General features: G+C 36.5%; 1 protein-coding gene across 1 annotated transcript in view; it reads right to left on the reverse strand.

Annotated features, from left to right (window-relative positions):
* Positions 1–2599: 2599 nt before the first annotated feature.
* Positions 2600–24483, reverse strand: part of TMEM30A (transmembrane protein 30A) — a 33346-nt gene continuing 11462 nt past the window's right edge. Inside the window, exons 2-7 of the mRNA XM_004044303.5 lie at positions 17305–17412; positions 14893–15000; positions 10488–10575; positions 9011–9154; positions 8443–8649; positions 2600–5960 (exon numbers count right to left, since the gene is read on the reverse strand). Of these exons, the coding sequence (XP_004044351.2) occupies positions 5767–5960; positions 8443–8649; positions 9011–9154; positions 10488–10575; positions 14893–15000; positions 17305–17412 (849 nt within the window). The 3' untranslated portion in view covers positions 2600–5766. The remainder of the gene's footprint in view (positions 5961–8442; positions 8650–9010; positions 9155–10487; positions 10576–14892; positions 15001–17304; positions 17413–24483) is intronic.

The following is a 24483-nucleotide window of genomic DNA, read 5'->3' on the forward strand; positions in this document are numbered from 1 at the left end:
GGAAAGACAACATGCCCTGGGGTTATTTTACACCGATACAGCAATTTGACAAAAATTTATAAAGCTATTGTCTGCAATTCTGTGCTTGAAACAAAGTAACATAACGAGCTTGAAAGGGATGTAAGGGGAGTTCAATCTTTTTCCACATTACCCTGGATAGAAAAGCTTGTGATATACAAACAGACAAGCTCCTATTAATACCACTTAAAGTACATAACAAGTTTATCTTTTAAGATTTTTTTAAAAACATTATAAAATCACCAAAAGGTGAAGGGTATATTTGCTTCAAGGTGTTTCTGATTAAGATAGTGGATTGGCCCCATGAGTTTGTCTCTCCTCCATCCCACTACAGTAAAATGAAAGAAATTTTTAAAATATGAGAAAAATTATTGATAAGACTCATCATCTTAGACGAATCTCAGGGGCATTATGCTAAAGAAAAGAAGGCTGTTTCAAAGGTTACATATGGCATTTATTCTATTTAGAACTTTCTAGAAGATAAAACTAAGGGGATAGAAAACAAATTGTGGGTTATGAGTGGGGGGAAGGGAGAATGACTACAAAGGGATAGTATAAGGAGTTATTTGGGGAGTGATGGTACTTTTCTTTATCTCTGGTGTTAAAACTCACAAAACTATGCTACCAGAAGTAAAATTTACCATATGATAATCTGAAAAACAATTTTAAAAAAGATATGAGCCCAAAATTTGAATAGAGAGGAGGCAGCAACAGACAAATGATTTCAACAAATTTGTGGAAAACTGAAAGCAGATGGAATATGACTGAGCTGAACAGAGAAAGCTGCAATCTAGAGGGACTACAGGGCGGATACCAGTGGGAAGCATGCTGATTGATTCCACAACCCCTGAGAAGCTCAGATTTGGAGGTGAAAGTTACAGCAAAGAGTGGAGGCAGGGACAGGCCTGAAAATGACTAGCTGAAAGCATATACAACAGAATGGCCTGATCCCCAAAGTCCTCTGCCCTACCCCTTAGCCATAAAAATATGATCTCTCACTTCCATCACTGTCTCTCACAGGTAGAACACCAGAGAATTTTTATCTGGAGAAATAAATGGGAGACAATTAAGTGGAAGAAATATGGGGAGGGACAGATACAAGGAAGTATGTGTGAAGTGGAAATCAGGAGGTGAGATGGAGGACAAGGAAGAAGCAGAGTTAAAAGCAATAAGTAATAGAACCTCCCTAGACCCCTTGAAGCACTGCCCACAAACACAGAGCTTTCAAATAGTGTTTTGGAGTCTACTCATATATTGCCAAGACTAGCCAGAAATAACAGGAAATTCGCCTATATGAACAAGAGAAAAAACAAATTACAAATAGCAACAAATAAACTTTGGTGTTAATAGAGCAGTAAACAAAAGTAGTAATACATATTCATATATATATATATATCCTCAGAAAAATAAGATATCTATGAACTAAGTAGGATATTTTGGAAACAAAATAAAATGAAAGAAGTTCTAGAAATTAAAATATTTTTAGAAATGTGCTACAAATTCAATACAAGGAAGATAATGTTGCAAGGTCAAATTAAGTAATTTTCCTAGAAAGAACAGAGATAATAGCATTGAAACAACTGGAGAAAAAGAGAAGAAAATTAAGCACCAATCTGGGAGAAGTCCAACATCTGACTAAGATATGTTCAAATTTCTCAAAAGTAACGATGGAAGCTAGACAAGAGTGGAGCAATGCCTTCAAGACGCTGAGAGCAGCTTATTTTTAATTTAAAATTGTATGTCTAGTCAAACTATCAATGAAATGTGAGGGTGGAAAAAGGCTGTTTCAGACATTCAAGAACTCAAAAACATTTAACTTTAATATACTATTTCTTAGCAAGCTATAAGTGTTTTAGGAAGTGCTCTAGTAAACAAAGTAAACTAGGAAATGGGAAGTCCAACACAGGATGACAAAGGGAGGTCATGGGATCATCACCATATAGTAGGCCAAGAGAGCAACCATACAGACTGGCACAGAAGGACAACTGCAGCAGAGACATCTCTAGTTAAAAACAGGGACATTATCTGATATTTGGGTACAAAAACCTTTCAAACTAGTGATAGGAACATGACAGACCTGACAGAGAAATTGGAAAATTTTTAAGGTAAATTTGTAGAAAGTTATGTAAATGTTTTAAATGAGGCAATTATTAATTCCAGGAAAAATAAAATTATGCAAAAGAAAATCATATTACATTTGCCCTAGGGTATAAAATATTTATACAGTCATACTTAAATAACAACTAATGCATTTACTAAATATTATGATATAACTACATAATAGAAGGCAAAGTATGTGTGTTAGAGAGCTAAATCATGTAACATCATGTAACAATAATGTCTAAAATTGTTATATCAAGCAACAGAATAGCCGTACTATTTAGATACACTAAGGTAAAAGAAGAAACAACTTTTGGAGTCACAGTGATTGCCTCTGGGAGGGAAGGAAAGTTCAGGCAGGGACTACTATTTTTTATCATAAAGCCTTTAGAACTTACTATTTTATTTTTTAAAACTGTGTACACGTTACTTTGATAAATTTTATAGATATATAAAAGGAAATAAGGCCACCACGGTCTGATTTGTTTTTAGACAAGATATTTATTTTGAAGTTCCAAATGACATTAGCAGAATTGTGATTTTTATGTTTACTGAATGGTGCATGGGATAAAAAGGGGTTCTAAAACACTTTACTAGATCATCCAAACCCTACAATAGACACTTATGCATCAAAATTCTTGTAAAAGGACCACTTCCCTACTCCCTCCACCCTCCCCTCAAAATACCCATGTTCACAAAGAACAAAACTTTACAGCTTAACCAACAAAAAACGTGTCATACAATAATTCTAAGGCAATGGTTCTATGAAGACAGGAGAGGTAGCAGGCTGAACCGCATTCACTGACCCTATCTCTCAGCTGCTCCTCCTCACTAGTCAGGTTTTTCCTGTGTACCCCACTTCATTATTTTCATCATGCTTACCTCTCTGTTTACTGGACATTCCCCTTGATCTAATACCAAACTTAGCCAGTCTAACTGTAACTCAGATGATAATCTGACCACTTCCTGGTAAGAACAAATGGTTAATGTTGTCACAGTGATTAATAAATACAAATATGAATTAATTTAACAATGAATTACATTTTATCCCATCCAGGCATGAAGAAGTTAAAACCTGGACTCACTGACCCTGTGTTAAAATTTAGTGCTAAATGTAAGCAACAACACTGGAGCATTGTTATTTTATCAAGACACCTGAACATAGCAAAATTAATTTTGTTCATTTTTATTAACGTAGGACATACTAACCGAATATTATCATTTAATAAAATCAACATTACAAAGAAACTCACTAGCCAATAAACAAATGATATTCACTTGACTCTTCTCTTGGTTGAATGATTTTCTATTAATTAGTAGTACACAGCTATTTTTATCAATTTATGCTTAAACTGCCTTATGATTTCAATGAAATGTCTTAGCTTTTACTTGTTGAATAATTTTTTCAATTGGGAATCTTTTCATAATTCAAAATAGTTCCTGAAAATTAATGCATCCTTCAATGTCTTCTACTTAAGCTGGGTGCATTTAAAATGCAACACAATTCTTTGAAAGGAGACTATGACATTTGAGCATAAAGCCTATAAAAAAAAGAAATGTCTTCCCTCCCCCCATGCTTCATAGAGACCATATGAATGTTCCATACTCTTCATATTTAGCAACAGGAGTTCCTTAGAGATCAAACAGCAGAAAACAGGAGGAACTTAGGCCATCAATGGACTTGTAAAACAGATAAAACTCCAAATGTATTTTAAGATTCCATCTTCTCCACAGATGAGAAAGTGCTGAAAGGGCTCTTCAACTTTTCTTTACCGACATCCTCTGTGCCCCAATTAGAAAAAGAGTTGCAGGATGGTAGTCCTCCTTAAACAGCACAGACTCAATCTGGAAAGAGTGGCAGAAACCCCTCTCCCCCAACAATGTATCCCAGAAAATAAACTGCCAAGTGCAAGAGGGACAATCTTCAGAATAAATAACATTCTGAAGGACTGACAAAACAGACTATTTTTAGACAAAGAACACACCAAATACTCCGAAATTTCAGGATAACCATACATCAAGTACTTCGTGCAAGTAATATTTTTACCAGTTAAAAGTCATTATGAAACACACATTCTTTTAACTGAATTTCATATGTTACATAAAACTTGAAAAGTGTGGCACATTTCTACTATTAACCATTACATTGTTTTTTTAAAAAAAGTATATATTAATCAAAAGTATACATTACCCAGACCTTTTGATTTAAAATATAACTGAAGGAAAATATAAACTCTGAGTAAACAGGCATTCTTCTACACAAACATGAGTTATTTCAGTAAAAAAACAACAACAAAAAAGCAATTTCAATGTAATTAAGCCACCTCTGATTAATACATATTTTCATGCATGTGGAAAAATTATTTTTAACTAGAACTTTAAGAATAAGTTCCATAGCAAACAAGTTACAGCATTTATTCAATAAGGAATATTAAAATAATTCATTAGTAAAAAATAACTTCAACCATATACATATTATAATTTATCATGTACATACTCCAAAATCCCCATAATTTAATTAGGAAATTTATAGAACATCTTTTCAAAGTATGTCTTAGGAAAACCAACCAAAACAATTGGTGCCTTAACTAAAGAGAATGTGCATACACATTGCTATTTGACCTATATGCAAAAGTGAAATGAAATACATAGGAAATTAAGGTTACTGCTTTCAAAAATTTCTGGAATATTAGTACTTAAGTCAAAACACTTACCTGCAAAATAAAAACAGCCTGAGTATTTCCAAAGCTGAAGTAATTTTCTGAATGTTAAATATCACAAGAATGAAAACAGTCTCCATTAAGCATTTACATGTGGTTTACAGTTGAGGCAGAAGATGAAGGTCTGCCAAGCAGTTTTCCCATATCACCTGAATTCTTTCTTCCCTTATAAAGTATAAGCTTCAAGGGAAATGATTACATATAAAAACATTCCAAGTGAGTTGGGGTTCCTGACTGCAACATTCAACCAAACGGAAAGAGGAATTTTTTAATTCTCCTAAGCAGGACCTACCCAACCACTGCAGACATGAGCATTAATTCTTATGCCAGACAAGGTAAGCGTGTCCTTTGAAATCAAAGCTAAGCTTGACAAATAACTGTACTGGATAAACTGGATACATGAACCACCTCAACAAAGATGGTACTTTAAGCATTTATACACATGAAAATGATGAAGTGTATTATTTAGATATGGTCTTTCTTCATCTTTCTCTGAATCCTGAAAGGTTAGCAAGTCATTATACTCATACATCTTGTAATCCCTTTCTCCACAAAATACATACACATATACAGCATCATATGTCAATATAATATCATCAACACAGCATAAAGATTTAAGCAGTAGACACAAGTCACATGAAAGAGGCTCTATGCATCATGTGGCCTGTCCGAATAAAAAGCAAACATTAGAATGCCATTTCAGCAGTTACAGTGTTGATATGATCAATATAGCTAATTTTTTTATACCCGTCATATATTTTTAGAAGTCATCCGTAGGGAAGAAGCAAACAACAAAGACTGCTTTTTTTTAGAAAAGTTATGTGCCAACTTCAAAATGACATACTAACCAGACATCAGCATTCGAAAGCTAGGTTGAATAGTACTGGCCTTGATGCACATGCAGATGATTTGCTTTCATAATATAAAATTAAATGGTAATGTCAGCTGTATTACTACTGTTTCTATATTTATGATTAATTACTAGCAGTACAACTCCCAGAAGGAAGGAGATGGATCCAACAGCGATGTAAGCAATCCCCAAAAATGGATTTTTTCCTCCCATCCATGAAATAGTGCTCAAGATCATCCGTTTTCGTCCATCAAAATAATGTACAGGGTAATCTGAAGAGGGTATAGGAAGATTTTTCCATCTCTGGTTACTTGATGTTTAAAATACAATTTTAAAAGTTGCCATTTAATTGTTGGTAATTCATTTGTGTAATTCTAGGATATACAGGTACCTTACTCCTACGTTCTAAATCACACACACACACACAAAGTATTATCTTGAAAGACTGATTTAGCAAATTAAATGTTAGTAGTAAAAGCCAAAATATTTTACCAAAACAAATAAATGTAAAGGTTATGTAGTTTCTCGGGTGCTTTTGCTCTCATTACATGGAAGGGGCAAAAGGCCTCAAAGGAATGCAATGTGAAAAAAATACTTCAAGTGAACAATGAAGCCCACACAAGGAGACTGACAGACCAGGAGAAAATGGAAAAATCAGGAACTAGAAGTCTCCATGAGCTCAAAGAACACATGTATCAAGAGTGTAGTTATGAGACTATGAAAAGGCTCTGAGCAAAAGATCAAAAAGCATGGTAATAAAAAAGTTTTAACTTGCTGATTTGGAGCAACGGCAAAACTCACTCTGTGACACAGCTGATAGCTAACAGTGGAAGTGAAGGGTGGGCTGTTAAGGAGATTTAGGAAACAGGGCACCAGCGTACTAGATGAATTATCTACATGGACCAGTTGTAGAATTTTGCAAGAGGTAAGGCAGCAAAGAAGACAGAACCAAGTCTCCATGCAAAAAGTTTACAACTTTTTCAAAAGCATCTTTTGAATCTAGGGTTAGGCCCCATCTGTTTCTCTAGTTTCTTCAACTCTCCATCCCCACAGATGGGTCCCTATGGGTCCCTAACTCCCAATGGCAGGTTCAGTTCTGCTAACTTCTTAAATCAACCCTAAACTAAGGCAGGAATGATTTTAAGACCTCTAGCTAACCCAACATTCTGTGGGATACAGTATCAAATTACCCATGCTAGTCTCTCTCTAGTCTCCCAAACCTAAAGAAACAGGCTTCTGCCATCATTCTAGTCTTTAGTTCCCACCTTATGCCCAATTTTGATAATTAACCCTTGATGTTTTGCAGGTCCAAATTCCTGTCTTATCAAGTCTTCTCAATCTGCCATATATCATGCATTCCTTTAGATAGTTCTTTCAAACCTGGGACCCTGCTGCAGAATTCCTGTATGGAAATCATCTATCAACTAAAAATTCCTCAGTGCTTCACAGACTTCCCTTCATTGTGCCTTAGGCTACAGGTTGCTAAATTTGCCCTTACTCTCTAGAGATTTTCTGGATGCTAATTTTAACAGAGCTACTCTCTAGTTTGACTATCTCCTCAGGATAATGTTCTTTCTACCAGCACTTGAAGTGGGTCTGTCTGTCCAAAACTGCTCCAATGTGGATTTAGTTTCAAAAACTTGGTCACTTTTAGCCTGCCATAGCAGGCCATATTTACTTGTGTATTCAGGTGCAACATCAAGAGACTAGAATTCAAAAAAAACCTTATTTTGAAATTGGGTCTATTAATTTAACCATTTACTAATCCATTTTAAAACCAAAACCCATATGGATTATGACTCATTTGGATTATGGAAATAAAAATGCAAAGATCAGCAAACATTTACGATTCTAATATTGAGAGATCTCTTCACTCACAGTGTATGTAAAATATAGACTCCAGATTAAAGGATGCAAAGACTTTGGTTAGAATAAAAGAAATTACTGAGTATTTCCCTCCTAAAAAAGACTGCATCTATGCAGATATGGGTTGGTGTAACTGAGTGAACTAGCTGAGACGCAGGCTATGTTGGTAGCTGAGAGTAAAATTATGGCCTTTGGAGTCAACAGCCTAGTTATGAACCTCAACTCTTTACTATTACCTGTGTAAAGTCAGCTAAGTTACTTAAGTGCTCGATATTCCTGTATTCTGGTCTATAATAGGGAAATATGCTGCTGCCTGAATTAAGTAATGAGCGGAAAATACTCAGCACAGTGTTAACACATAGTTAGAGTGGAATAAATGTATTTATCAGCACTGAATGTGAACTTATTAATCTGGAATAATATAGCTAATAATAAAATGTTTTGATACTACCAATAGATCAAAATCATGAACAATTACATTGATACAAATTAACACATCCGTTGATTTTTAATATCTAAAATATATATATTAAAACAGCCTAGTACCACTCAACACCCAATTTTAGGTACTCTCATTGGCCTTTACATTAAGCCCAATTACAATCTCCCTTGTAAAAATACCTAGCTTGTTAATAAAACAAGCACCTACATTTTAAGTAATTTTACCAAACAATATGCTTCAAACCCCAGTACCGAGTATATGCGAATTCAAAACATTTCTAGAAGACGTAAATTTAAAAATACATTCTCACATATACCACACATACTTTTGTAAAAATGCAGAGACCAAAACTAAAGCACAAGGTAACATGCCACATAACAGATATAAGGTTGGACTCGACTCCTTTCAAGCTCTATGAATCTGTATACCCAGCCAAAAAAGGATACTGTATGTGACATTCAAAGAGTATCGGCCAGCTGGTAATGTTGGATGTAAATCATTTTTCCTTTCTATAAGACGATACAACTTGCGAAAAGTAGGTAATGCTGCAGTACGCATCCAAACAATAAAATCCTCATTTATGAATCCATTATTATCTGGGTCAGAATCCAGCATGTAAACTGGTTTAAGCCAGTTCACAGGCTTTGTTGTACCTTAAAAGGAGTGGGGAAGGGATAAGGAGACAAAATATTACATTGTGAAATTAAAGTGGCGGAGAAACAAATAAATTTGGATAATAAATGGGAGTTTATTCAAAAGAAGCTTTGCTGCAATTTTAAAATATTATAGCTGAAATGCTTATAAGACATCACAGAAACTGAATTCATAATTAAAAGTATACATTTCCTTTAGAATTTTAGTACATTAGAACATTTACCTAACTTGGTATGAAGCTGAGGAAAGAAAAATTGTGTTTTTCAAAGCATAAACTTTAAGATTCTGAAGATAGAAAATTTAAAATACTTCATTAAAACTCCTGGTTTAATTTTTTAAGGGATATTAGTAATGTTTTACCTTTAAATCGTTCTTCCAGGTTGTCTCCTCCAGGGGGATTTCTGAATTTCACATTTTTATCTGTCCACCAAGCAATACCTTTCTTTTTCAAAGCGATAGGTATAGGATAAGAATCATTGCCAATGAGAAACAATTCTAATGTATCTAAACACAAGCAAAGAAAGACATTACTAACTATCTCTTGAAAACTCATAGCATCTGCTTAACTCTATGAGAAATAAGGACCTGATATTTGTTTCCAAAAGTGGTTGCGACAGAGTAGGCATATGATTCACATTTGTTCTTTATTCCTATGTGGATTAACTATGGTAACTTTATAATTCTAGATGGACTTCTCTTCCTTTAACAGAGTTCTAATTCACTTACCCATAGGCTAGCTGACATGCAGTAAGATCAAATGTTTTAATATTAACCCAACTATAATTGCAAGGTAAATCTGCGTTTCCTTCCTTCCAATAATGCATCCCCAATAGCTTCTTGCTTATCCATTTCTGTTTGCATTGTCTCATACAACAGCCACTAGGCACACAGGGCTACTGAGTCTTTCATATGTGGTTGGTCCAAATGAGTATGTTCTATAAGTGTACAATACACATCACATATCAAAGACTTAGTATAAAAAATTAGAATATGAAGTATCTCAGCTTTTATATAGTATTATATGCCAAAATAACAGTATCTTGGATATACTGTTACATAAAACATATTGCTAAAATTAATTTCACTTGTTTCTTTTCATAGTGTTAAATATGACTATTAGAAAATTTAAAATTACCAGGCCAGGCGCAGTGGCTCACGCCTGTAATCCCAGCACCTTGGGAGGCCGAAGTGGGCGGATCACGAGGTCAGGAATACAAGACCAGCCTGACCAATATGGTGAAACCCCGTCTCTATTAAAAATACAAAAAAAATAGCCAGGCGTGGTTGCGGGCGCCTGTAATCCCAGTTACAGGGGAAGCTGAGGCAAGAGAAATGCTTGAACCCGGGAAGCAGAGGTTGCAGTGAGCCAACATCGCGCCACTGCACTCCAGCCTGGGCGACAGAATGACGCTCCATCTCAAAAAAAGAAAAAGGAAAAAAAAAAAAAGAAAGAAAATGTAAAATTACCTACAGGACTTGTATTTATAGCTCACATTATATTTCTATCAGATAGTGCTGCTCTAAATGATCAACTATAGCTCCTTTTCAATGATAAAAATGAAGTCAGTGGGAAGGTCAGCCTGACTTTTATTTTTATATGAAATAAAATTAGCAGAATGTTTCTGCTTCTTTCTTCTCAGAGACAGAAATCCACTCTAAAATGTAAGTATGCTCAAAAGAAAATCACAAATCATTATAATACCCCATTCAATACTCGATTTAGTCTTAAATGTTTGAGTTTCTCAATTTCATTCATGTTTACTAAACTACCAAATCTGTAATGAAATTATGCAAATTGTCCTAATTATATATGTCTATATTTGTATCTATATCATACCATTAAACATGCTGTTGGCAATAGCTCCACAAGGAGCAATTGGTTTGTCTTCATTTCTTCGATAAGGCTCACATTCCTTACTGGGATTCTGGTTTTTACAAGGAAAAGAAGAGAGAAATTATTATCCAGGCCTTTGGGAGAACTATGAGCTATCCCTAAATTACTGATTAAGAATTCAACACCTATATTTTTCTCACTTATAATACACAGGTCTGTAATGTAAGTAGGCTATAGATAACACCACATTTAAATATTCAAAATGTATTCTGAACATTACTGCCTTACCTTTTTAATATAACCTTTACTTGCATATGTTTTGTCATATATGCATATATCAAATAAACATCTTTTTGATTTTCTTATCACAGAAACATTACCACAAAGGGTTTTCTGCCCAAGAAAAATTAAGAAATGGTCTATTGCCAATCCAGTTGTGATATAACAAGAAAATCTTAAACTGGAACTAAAGAGGCTAGAGGTTCTAGTTCCTTGGGCAATTCCTTTAATTTAACTGGGCCTCGCAAAATAAACATGTCCAACTACACAATCTGAAATTTTGTGATTTGGGGTTAAATCCTATATCTAAGAAAGGAAGGAAGGAGTCTAGTGCAGATTCCTAGAATATATCAATCTTTAAACTGTGCATCCAGGTACAAGAAAAACAAAAATGCTGACAAGGCAGAACATTTGCCTGTGGTCCAGATTTGGTTTTGACTTAGTCCCTACTGAGGATCTTAAAGAGGTGTGGCAGTTATGGGATTCAACTAGAGATCATATCAAGTCTGAGGTTAGGGGTCTGTCTGAGCTGGGACCCTCCCGCCACATTAAGCCATGTCTCAAAACACATAAACATACCAAGATAATCTCAATTTGAAATTAAGAAGACCCTAATTAGACCTCTTAGGACTATTTCATTACCAGCTAACCTTGACTTGTATCTATATTCTCCATGTCTAGATTGGAAAAAAGCACTTGTGTGAATGGAAAAGATAAGGCTAAGGAAGTCTGTGGTAGGTATCTCATAAAGTCTCTTCAATATTTGACTTCTCAGCTTTTTGGTCCCTACACCATCTGTATTGATAAAGCTATTAACATTAGGGCAAATATATCTGCTAGCCACTAAATTCTTAAGGAAGTTTTAAAAGAAAGGAAAATAGTATTTACTATCTATGTGTCAGGTACTAAACTAAGCAATGCTAGGTACTTTGCATTAACTGGCTTACAAAAGCTATTTGATGAGGGCCAGGTGCGGTGGCTCATGCCCCTAATTTCAGCACTTTGGGAGGCCAAGGCGGGAGGATCCCTTGAGTCCAGGTGTTCGAGATAAGCCTGGGCAACATGGCGAAATCCCATCTCTACAAAAATACAAAAAATTAGCCAGGCATGGTGGCGTGCACCTTTAGTCCCAACTACTTAGGAGGCTGAGGTGGGTGGTTTGCTTGAGTCCAGGAAGCGAAGGTTGCAGTGAGCAGAGATCGTGCCACTGCACTCCAGCCTGGGTGACAAAGTCAACCCTGTCTCAGAAAAAAACAAAAACAAGCCGGGCACAGTGGTTCACGCCTGTAATCCTAGCACTTTGGGAGGCCGAGGCTGGTGGATCACGAGGTCAGGAGTTCAAGACCAGTCTGGCCAATATGGTAAAACCACGTCTCTACTAAAAATACAAAAATTAGCCAGGCATGGTGGTGGGGGCCTATAATCCCAGCTACTCAGGAGGCTGAGGCACAGAATTGCTTGAACCGGGGAGGCAGAAGTTGCAGTGAGCCGAGATCGCACCACTGCACTCCAGCCTGGGCGACAGAGTGGTGAGACTCCGTCTCAAAAAAAAACAAACAAACAACAACAACAAAAAAAACCAAAGCTATTTGATGAGTACCTAATATGCAGCATGTACAATACTAGGTGCTAAAAACAGAAAAACGAAAAGAATACAATCCCTATTTTTAAGCAACTCAAAATGTAACAGAGGAAGCAGACCCTTACAAAACCAACTATCATACGAAATAAGAGCCATGATGAAGATGTCTACATTCATTCAGCAAATATTTATTAAATGCCTTCCATGTGCAAGCACGAGCCAGGCACTTGGTAAACAGTGATTAAAGAAAGTCATGCTCCCTGCCTTCATGAGCTTACAGTATAGCTGGAAAGAAAGATAACAGATAAGCAAATATGTAATTACAAATTACAGTAAGTGTTATGAAGAGGCTATGTGAGTATTTAATGGAAAAAGGATAGGAGGAGCTGCTTTAGAATCTATGGTAATGAAAAGTTTGACTCTGGAGGAGGTATCATTTAAGTTAAGACATAAAAAAAGACCAAGAGCCAGCCATGTAAAGAGAAGACAGAAGAGAGTTTTAAGCAAAGAGAACACCACATGCCACTAAACAAGAACTTATTTCTGTGAAGGTAATGGTGAATGTAGCTGGAGCATGCCAAGAGGGAGGATGATATGTGATGAGATAAGAGGATTACGCATAGCTCAGATCATCCTGAGATTTTACTACAAGTGCTAATATGACCACTGAAAGGTTTTAGGTAGGGAAGTGATATTTATACTTTTTAAAAACCTCACTATAGCTGCTATGAGAATGGCCTGGAAAGGAGCAGGATTGGATGATGTGAGACACAATTTGTTCATCCAAGCAAAAAGTGGTAGTGACTTGGAACAAAAAAATAAATGAAGTAAATATGTAAAGAAGCACATTTTTGCATGGAAGGGCACTTAGAAAAAATAGCAGGCCTTGAGATGAGAAGACCTCCAGGTAAACAGTAAAAATGACATTCTAAGCAAATAAAATGCTAAATGGCAAAATGAGCAGATTACTTGTGTCACAATGCATGGTTAGGGAGCAGCAAACAAGGCCCAGGGCAGCCAGGCCTTGTTTAATGTATTAAAAATAGTATATAAGATAATAAGGCTGATGCCAGATTGTACAGGGCCTTACACATAATATCTGACCCTTTACAGAAAAAGTTGATCTATTCCTGGTGTGGCCTGAAATCTTTGCTTACAGTTTGGAAGAAAAGAATCAGTTTCAGTTTTCTTTACCCTCAGTGAACAGAGCACATATATAAATAAAATAATTGTAAATCAGCCACCATTTCTGGGGTTTTGGAACACACACAATCTATAATCCCTAAAAAACACATTCAGAAAGGTCTAGAAACTTGGTGTATCTCACAGTACAACATCTTCTCTGGATTTGAGTGCTAAAAATTGGATCCTATGGAATAAACCCCACATAGATTCAAAATATCATAGGCCTAACCAGAACCCTGTGCATACCAAGGAATCTTTAAGTAGACTTGTATTGCTTAAAATCCCACACATCAGCAACTGATGATCAGCAATAAAACCAATCAAGATAACCTAGAGCAGTTATATTTTACATTTCGGAGGCCCATGCTGCTCACAACATAGTCCTAAATTGTATTCTAAGAGATTCATTAATTCTAAGAAATCCTAAATTGCTCTGGGCCTCTGAATCTTTGCTGCATTGGCAACAGTAACATAAAATACTTAGGGCCGGACGCGGTGGCTCAAGCCTGTAATCCTAGCACTTTGGAAGGCCGAGGAGGGCAGATCACCTGAAGTCCAGAGTTTGAGACCAGTCTGGCCAGCGTGGCGAAACCCCATCTCTACTAAAAATACAAAAATTAGCTGGGCTCGGTGATGCGCACCTGTAATCCCAGATACTCGGGAGACTGAGGAAGGAGAATCACTTGAGCCCAGGAGGTGGAGGCTGCAGTGAGCCGAGGTCGCGCCACTGCACTCCAGTCTGGGCAATAGAGTGAGACTCTGTCTCAAAAAAAATAAAATAAAATAAAAAATAAAAAAAAATACATAGGCACTAACCACTAATATGGAAAACTGAAGAACAGTAAAGAAGCTAAGATCCCCTAGTCCACAGATTTCCAAACCAGTCTGGGCATCAATGCATCTGTGTAAATTCCAGGAAAAAATATTTTAACTAAAAATCCTAATGATACAGGCCAGGCATGGTGGCTCATGCCTGTAATCCCAGCACTGTGGGAGGCCGAGGTGGGCAGATCATGAGGTCAGGAGTTTGAGAGCAGACTGGCCAACATGTTGAAACCCCATCTCTACTAAAAATACAAAAATTAGCTGGGTGTGGTGGTATACACCTGTAATCCCAGCTACTCGGGAGACTGAGGCAAAATTGCTTGAACCTGGGGGGTGGAGGTTGCAGTGAGCTGAGACTGTGCCACTGCACTCCAGCCTGGGCAACAAAGTGAGACTCCATCTCGGGGGAAAAAAAATCCTCACTATACAAACTATAAATGACAACACTTTAATTTCATCCTAACAATTCTAACTGAACAGTTACTACATATTCTTATTTTACAGGTATCATATTTTCATATTTATCATTTTACTTACAAGCAAAGCACTAGAATCTCCATTTAGTTGACTATCATCTCGAGATTTCACGTAACGACGATGGTTTTGATAGAAATTAGACAGTCCATAATACATAAACACATTGCCCTAGAGAAACAGAGAGGGAAAAAATTTTCATATAAAAACTATTATGTATAAACTTATTTCATGTGTACATAAAAGCTACGTAATTTGGACTTTTATTAGTTTACAATTTGTGATACGTAGTGGAGTAAATTCCACCAGTACTTAGCAATCTAAAATGGCACAACTGTAAATAAGGCTAAAGAAAGTATGTTACAAAAAGCCACAAGTAAACTTTAAAACTATCCTTAAAGACGTCAAAAAAGTACTATTTACATTAAAAAAGAATATTCAAGGAATCTATTAGCCTACTCTGAGCTACCTTCAATTTAAAATTTTCTCTAATTCAAACTGGTCTTCACCCAGTTAGCATCAACTTTTCACAGGAATAATGGTCAAACTTGTTTCTTTTTTTTTCTCCCAGAGACTAGAGTCTTGCTATGTTGCCCAGGCTGGCCCTTAATTCCTGGGCTTGAGCTGTTCTACCGCCTCTGTCCCTAGACACTGGGAGGTGTGCACTACAGGTTTGTAGCACCACGTGCAGTTGAAACTTTCATTTTTTTTGTCCAAGTGAATTCTGAACTTGAATTGGGATATAATAAATTCCTCAAGAGGACACTATATAATATTATGAGTTAATAAACTACTAATTAGTAGAGTCTCTATGATAATAAGCCACTTTATAATAATCAAGAAAAGTACTTTAATATATTTAATAGAGCCAACTTTGAAATAACCTGGGAAAGAAGGGTAACCTATAAACATTACGATTATTTAGAAGATGCTAAGAAGCCATCTTAAATGATTAAAATTTTTAGAAGTAGCAAACATTAAGCTATTTTCTCCTTTCTGGTTGCTACCTCTATTTTCTATATTCTTATCCTTAATTAAAAGTAATTCAGTAACATTATAAGTAGACTTCATTTGATTTGCTATTTTTATATACACTATCATTTATTTAATGCTTGACTTTCAAATGTCAAACCATGCAAATTTTCCCATTCTATATAAAGAAAATGTTTACATGGAAACCTTCTTGTGGAAGAGAGGGAATATCAAAATTACATCACAGAAATTGAGAAAATGAATATTCTTTTTTAAAAGGAAATATTACCTCGAGATTCAGTACAGTAAATTCAATTTGTAAACTGAAAAAGAGATTATTTGAATGAACACTGAGATAAAATAACCTACTTGAAGTTCCCTGAAGAGTTTAGTCCAATTCAAAGTTTGAGCTTGTGAAGAAACACAGAGTCCACAAGAGAATGAATTTGAGGTTGACTGCCTTTGCAAAAAACAAGTTCTGAACTGTTTTTTGAATGGGAGAGAAAATTAATAGAGCTTCTATATCACTACTAGTCTCTCGTTTCTTCAATTCTGCCTGTTCTGACAAAAGCAGAATTTATTGCATCTTTATTGTCTGCCCATCACACTGAAAAATCATGGACTTGTAAAGATACTTTAAATGTATATTCTGCTTCTGCTGAAACAAAGTTAAATAATTACATTTGTCTTCTACAAAATTTGGTTTCATGTATTATTCAAAAGCAGCATTATCCTGTCCTTTATGTCAGTGCAAGAGCATCTATAACCACTAGATGGCAACCAACTATTAGGGACTATTAAAGTCATCACTACCTTTAGAAAATCTTAAATTCAGAAAATCTAAAAAGTTGGCATGTATTAACGCAGTTTTGCTCCCTTAAGAATAATTATTTTAAGCTCAATTTTCAGGCACAGGAGAATACAGAGTGGTCTTTACATGCCTATTCTGAATCTTTATGTCCGTTAGCATGTGTTCAGAATGGCAGTGTAAATGCAAACAGATGGATTTCTAACTACTTATAAAAACATAAATGATCAGTAAGGTTTTAATAAGTGTTTGCATTTTTTATAATGCTTCATATGTCATAAAAATAATTCAATTAAGTAATGGGAGAATTATTATTTATTTTCTAAAGTAAAGCTTGCTTTAGTATCGTAAGTATGCACAACAATTTGAGCAATAATTTTAAAAATACAAGTATATAAAACTTGATAAAAAATTGATTCGTACAGTCATAAAATTATCTATTGAAAGGATAAAATACAATATCTTAAATTTTGTCTACAAAGTACTAACTAAACCATTCAAATAAATGTATTTAATTACCAGACAGCAAAATCCAACAGCCAAACACACAAAACGATCTTCCTCAAAAGCCTATAAACTCCAGTAAATTAAAGAGACTTCTCTATAAAAGGAAAATACCTTGTAAAAGACATTTAGTACAGTATCAGTATTTTTTAAAGCATGGCTTTTCTAGCACATTACTTGGAAACACAGACCTCAAATGACTTTTCCAGTGTGAAGTTAATGGTACAAAAGCAAGGTGTCACATCCGGAGATAAACATTTATTACAGGGACTGGAAGGCTCTGTTCCGGTATAATCAATCTGCAAGAGAAAAATATAACTAAGCACTTCCTTAGAGAAAGTGGATACCTAAAACACTCTGAAACAACTTGCTATTAAAAGGAAAATTAAGTCCAATGAAATGACCTAGAGCTCAGACAAAAACTGTTTTTAAGGTCATCTGTTTGACAGTGTGAGGTAGTAAAAACTGGAAAGGGTCCTCTGTTGTTCTATGGCTGATCTTTCCAAGTAAAGTCCTCTCTTCTTTTTATCAAAGAAATATATTTATGCATAAAATCATACATACAAAATTCAAAACTGCATATTTACATAGCTAAAACATCTAAACTATTAAAATACTAGATTAACAGAGATCAATAAATCAGTTTTTCCTCTTAAATCTTTCAATCTTAAATACTTTTCAGTCACCTCAGCTTTCCATTATATACTTTTGAAAAAAATTAGGTTACCAAGAGCTACTGTTTTTTCAACACCTGGTGCTGAATTTGTCTTTGTCTTGGGTTCCCGGCAAGAAGCTTTATGCTTGGAATTTCCCAGGTGACAGAAGTATCTTTGTTATTCATAAGCCCCTTGATTCACACCAGAGTTTATGTTAGTTAACAAGATGACTCAGGACAGCAGCTAGTCACCAGAAAGACTAATTGTGTGATTGCGGACCTTTGGCCCAGCCCAATCTCTTAGGAGGAAAGTGGGGCTAAAAATTTAGTTCAATCAATTAGTCAGTGTTCAATCAATCAAGCCTACATCATGAAGTCCCAGTAGAAACTCTAGACACTGAAGTGAAGGACAGCTTTCTGGTTGGTGAATCCACTAATGTGCTGGGAAGGTAATGTGCTCTAAGTATACAGGGAGAGGGCATAAAAGCTCTGCATTCAGGACTGTTCGAGACCTTGCTGTATGTGTCTTCTAGGACCCCCTCTGAATATATAGCCAGTTGGTCAGAAATATGGGTGACCCGGAGATCCCTGAACTTGCAAATGGCATCTGAAGTGAGGGAAATCTTATGGCGAGGTAGTGAGAATGGTCTTGGGAACTCCCTGGATTTGGAGCCAGTTGACAAGAAGTATGAGTGGCCTGGGAACTTGACTTGCAGCTGGTGTCTGAAGTGGGGGCAGTCTTGTTGGGGACCATGCCCTTGAACCTGTGGAGTCTGACACTATTTCAGGATGGTTAGTGCCAGAATTGAATTGCAGTATACTGGTTGATGTCAGAAGATCTGGCCTGATCGCTAAATTGAAAGGCTTTTTTTTCCACCATAAACATTTTTAAATAGACTAATTTTTATAGTTTAAGGTTCACAGCAAAACTGAACAAAGTACAGAGTTCCCATATACCCTCTGCCTCTGACACACACACACAACCTCCCCCACTATCAACATCTCACACCACGGTGGTACATTTGCTATAATCGACGAACCTACACTGACACATCACCATCACCCAAAGCCCACAGTTCACACTAGGGTTCACACTTGGTGCATATTCTATGGGTTTTGACAAACGTATAATGAGTATCCACCATTATGTTATCATACGGAATAGTCTCTCTGCCCTAAAAAACCTCTGTACTCTATATCCCTCTCTCTGCTAACCCCTGGAAAGGACTGATCTTTTTACTGTCCTCATAGTTTTGTACTTTCCAGAATGTTATATATGAAATCATACCATATGTACCCTTTTCAGATTGGTTTCTTTCACTTAGTAATACTCACTTAAGATTTTAAATGTCTTTTCATGGGTTCATAGTTCATTTATTTTTAGCAATAAATAATATCCACTGTGTGGATGTGCCACAGTTTATTGATTTGTTCACCTACTGAAGGACATCTTGGTTGCTTCCAAGTTATTGAAATTATGAATAAAGCTGTTAAACATCCATGTGCAGGTTTTTGTGTGGACATTAGTTTTCAACCTACTTGGCTAAATACAAGGTATGCAATTGCTGGATCATAGAGTAAGAGTATGTTTGCTTTTTCTTTTTTTTTTGAGACGGAGTCTCACTCTGTCACCAGGCAGAGTGCAGTGGCACAATCTCGGCTCACTGCAACCTCCGCCTCCTGGGTTCAAGTGATTCTCCTGCCTCAGCCTTCCGAGTAGCTGGGACTACAGGAGTGCACCACCATGCCCAGCTAATTTTTGTATTTTTAGTAGAGGCGGGGTTTCACCATGTTGGCTAGGATGGTGTCTATCTCTTGACCTCATGATCCGCCCACCTTAGCCTCCCAAAGTGCTGGGATTATAGGCATGAGCCACCGCGCCCAGCCCCATTATTTCTCTTAAATTCTTATTTTGGTCTTGATCTCCTGACCTCGTGATCCACCTGCCTTGGCCTCCCAAAGTGCTGAGATTACAGGTGTAAGTCACTGCGCCCAGCTGAGTATGTTTACTTTTGTAAGAAACTGCCAAACTGACTTCCAAAGGAGCTATACCATTTTGCATTCCATCATAATTCCTATTGCTCCACATCCTCCCTTAGCATTTGGTGGTGTCAGTTTTGGATTTTCACCATCCTACTAGGTATGTGGTAATATATCATTGTTGTTGTAATTTGTAATTCTCTATTGATATATGATGTTGAGCATTTTTATATGCTTACTTGCCACCTGAATGTTATGAACTGAATGTGTCCCCCTAAATGTCCTATGTTGAAGCTCTATCCCCCAGTATGATGGTATCTGGAGAAGGGGCCTTTGGGAGGTAATCAGATTTAGGTGAGGTCATGAGGGTGGAGCTCCTATGATGGGATTAGTGTCCTTATAAGATGAGGAAAAAAGACCACAGCTCTCTCAATCTCTATCATCTGAGGACAAAGGAAGATGGCAGCCATCTACAAGCCTGTAAAGGGACCTCACTAGGAGCTGAATCTACCAGTACCTTGACCTTGGACTTCCCAGCCTCCAGAACTACAAGAAATAAACATTGGTTGTTTAACCCAACCAATGGAAGGTATCACCCAGCTGATTAAGACACTGTAGTACTCCTTGGTAAGGTGTAACATTTAGTGGCTTTTTAAAAGTCATACATTTGCTTAACAAAACTTGGTTTTGTCAAATTCCAGTATAACCTCCTATAGAAACAGTTTTCATCAAAGCTTATTTGTTTACTGATGAAATTGTTTAGAGAAACTTTTCTTTCACTGCAAAATTAAAGAAGAGCTAGTCACATAACTAAAACAAACTGAAAACACAGGTCTCCCAAACGAAGAGAGGCAAAGCCTATGTAATCTTTCATTAGACCTGCTGGGCCACAACTTTGCACCTGGGGCCTTTTCATGCACAATATTCCACTTAACTACCAAGTTTTATGATGTTGGAGAGATGAAAGAAAAGACCATTCAGAAAAACAAACTATATTTTAAAATCTCTGTACATTTTCTCCCTCTTAAGACTAATCTAAGCATTAAAAAAAAAGTTGCCAGCTGAACTTATTCCCATATTATACGCTTTTGAACAGAAACCTCTCAAATCACTCTGTTTAGAATTAGTTTCTAGGGGCAAAATCTGCAAGAGAAATCATATTCTTTTTTTAACTGAACAAAAATAATCTGATGGAATTTGAAATCTAATAAATTATGCTACAGTATAAAATATAACAATATAACATTTTATTGGAACCAAGAGTAATCACTGAATATTAAATTACACATGAACAAAATGAAAGATAGCTATAACATCTTCATCACAATCTGATTATGATTTTTTAAATGTATTAAAAAATTACATGTCTTTTGATGCCATGAAAATCTGAAAGGACTATTTAAAAAAATCATTATCATTAATGCATTAAGCCTATGTGTAAGGCATGACATTAGGTACAAGATACACACAAAAGCAATCATACGTTATACAGTTTACACAGCCTTTTCCTTCACATACATATTTCATCTGACCCTCACCAAAATTCTATAGCATTATCTCCATTTTATATAAAAAGAACACATTCAGAAACTTGTCCAAGGTCACACAAGTAGTAATAGCTAGTGCTAAGCTGGAACCAAGGATTTCTGACTCCAAGCCTCATGTTTCTTCTACTAAACCATTTTTTCCCCCAAAATAGTCAGTCCCCTTTGCCCTCTAGCAGACTACTTTATCAAAGATAACATATAAATACCAAGAAAACTACCTTAAATTCTAAGTGCCAAACTAGATGGCATACAGGAATAATAAATAGATGGACCAACACTTCTTTCTTACTGAGAAGCAGCAAAGATTTGAACAGAGCCATAGAAGAAAGATGGAAAAGAGAGAAAGAGGTGGCATATGGAGAAGACAGAGGTGGAAATCACAAGGTATATTTAAGGACAATAGCATACACATTTTGTATTTATGGAGTTTTCATGTTGGAAGGAAATGAGGCATCTAAGAAGGTAAACTGGACCCAAAACTATATACTGTATTTCTGACTACTGTTTATTGAATGTATACTAAGTGCTGGGCATTGTAAGTACTTAATACACATGTAGAAAGTAGAAAAGCTCCTCTTCAAAGCTCGTCTTGGTTTAAAAATCAAACAATAGACACTAGAAATAATAACTTCTTACTCTAAAGCCTCCTATCAACTATTAGTTCTTACACTTTAGCCCAGTTAGTTGCTTCGGCTTACTCAGGCATGCCTGGACAGGCCCAGGCAAGTCCTAGCTCATAGCTCATGCCCCTTCCTTATTTGGAAATGTTATTGCTTCCTTAAACCTTTCATAAGCAACTTCCTCTCCTTCTTTGTTCTCCCTTGCACTTACCTATTTAGGAAAGTTTTAGGTTATTAGCAAATCGGGTATCAGTTTAAAACTGTGAGGTCCAGCTCCAGCCAATGGATGCAGGATACGACAGTAAGGATGACCCAAATGCATAAGGGATAAATATGTTGCTTTTCCTTTGTTCAAGTGTGCTCTCACCATTGTTCCATCTTCGAGGAGCGCCCTTTCTGCAGAAAGTAAAGACTGCGTTTCTGAGAGGTCCTCTGTCTCTATGCTGACTTTTCTTCATGGCACTGATTATCTATTTCTAACACACATCATCTCATTTTAAAAATACAATTACCCTGGCAATTGCTGGAATTGTTTCCAAGTTTTGTGGAACTGTCCATTGTGAGTTTTGGAAGGATGCAGGGCTCCACCTCCCACTTCAAAAACCAAAGGGAGAGATGGGTTCTTCCTCTCCATAAACCCATGGTAGCCAGTGTAAAGGTACAAGAGCTAGACTCAGCAATCAGACACTCCCACATAGACCAGTGAATCCTGGGAAACAAAGAGTGGGTGTGATTAAATGAGCAGTCACAGTAGTAGTCTAGCAAGAGAAATTCAACAGCAGCTGTGGCATCTGGATCAGACTGTTTATACTTTCAAAACTCCCTTACTTCCCACTTGTCTCCAAACCTGACTCTCTATACGTCCCATCCATTTTGTGTGAGAGTTACCCAATCCTCCTTTAATACTTTCTTTCCTGTCTAAGCTAGCCAGAGCTGGTTACTGCTGCTGACAATAAAGCCTCAGCAAGCTAAGTAACCGAGTGTTAAAATGTCCGGCAGGAAATAAGGAACTGAAGAGTTTTGAGGAGAACAACATAATCAAATATTTGCATATAAACAGATAGGAAATAGGACTTTCATTTCTTTCTGACTGCCCATCATGACGTAATCATTCATTCACCTAACATTTATGAATGCCTCTATGGTCCCAGCAATGAGGATTCAGCCTAGCACCTGACCTCCTGGAGTTCAGTATCTAACACAGAAAACAACATTAAAATAGAATGGATATTTTTATTAAAAAAAAAAAAGTATAGGTGGTATGGCAATACAAGCTAGCCTAGTAGTCAGCAAATTTCTCCATGAAAGCTGCCGAGTAGATGTTATCTACAGGCAGAGAGTACAAAGAGAGACTACATCCCTGACTGGCGGCTTGGAACATGATATAGTTTCGATATTTGTCTCTCTTTGCTGCAGCATTTGCCAATTAACCTGTTTGTTAAATTTTCAGCACTCTCTGGATTACTCTTCAATAGGCAAATTTGTTTTGCCTTTAGATATGGATGGATATCACAGTTATACAAGTTTGATTTATAGTATATAATATTTTCCTTGGGTAATTTCAAGAACTCCTTCAGACCCATAATACCATTCAGATGACCAAAAAACTCTCAACAAACTGTGTTAAGATGTCTTGATGGTACTGACTGAGTTTCATTCACTCATTCAAACCTGAGTCCCTATTAGGTGCTAGGCACTGTCTACAGGATGAGAATACAAAATGGAAAAATACATTGTTCATGCTACAAAAGAATTTACAGACAAGTGGGATAGAAAGTCACATTTATGAATAATTACAGGATAATATAATTTTAAGGCAGGCTGTAAGCTAGTACTTCTGGAAACTGAGAGAAGCATATATACCAGGCGGAAAAAGGAGAATCAAGGAAGACTTTCCATGTTAATAGGAACTGCATTTGAAAATGTGATAGAATAAGAAAAGGAAGGTCATTTCAGGTAAACTATTAGCATGTCACATTCCAGAAACTATAGTAGTTTGCCATGACTAGAGCATAAGGTAGGGGAGTGGTAGGAGATGTGGCTAGAAAAGCAGAAAGTAGCCTATCATGAAGAAAATTACACTCTATGTAAAGGGGTTTGAACAGTATCCTGAATGCTAGACAGAAACAGCCATAAGAGAAATTTTAAATAAAAGAAGGAAAGATTAAGACTAGCCTCTCAAAAAGAATCACTTTGGCACCAATGTGCAGAGAGATTAAAGAGAATGCCAGACAGAATGCCACCACAATAATCGAGGTGAAAAATGTTGAGAACTTAAACTAATAAAGTGGCAGCAGGAATACAAAAGACAGATTCACAAAAGAAAGAGAAGGTAGAATCTACAGAACTTAGTGCCTAGAGATGGGATGAGGGCAAATACACTTAGGTTGATTTCCAGGGTTTCTGGCATGAAAAACCCTATGGATGGTGATGCCACTCTCTGTAAGGTTTACCACTGCTTTTCATGTCACTAAATCAAAAGTCAGTTCTCAGGCCGGGCGCGGTGGCTCACACCTGTAATCCCAGCACTTTGGGAGGCCAAGGCGAGCGGATCATGAGGTCAGGAGA

The sequence above is a fragment of the Gorilla gorilla genome, chromosome 5 (assembly GCF_029281585.2).
Source record: "Gorilla gorilla gorilla isolate KB3781 chromosome 5, NHGRI_mGorGor1-v2.1_pri, whole genome shotgun sequence".
In the NCBI taxonomy this organism is placed as follows: domain Eukaryota; kingdom Metazoa; phylum Chordata; class Mammalia; order Primates; family Hominidae; genus Gorilla; species Gorilla gorilla.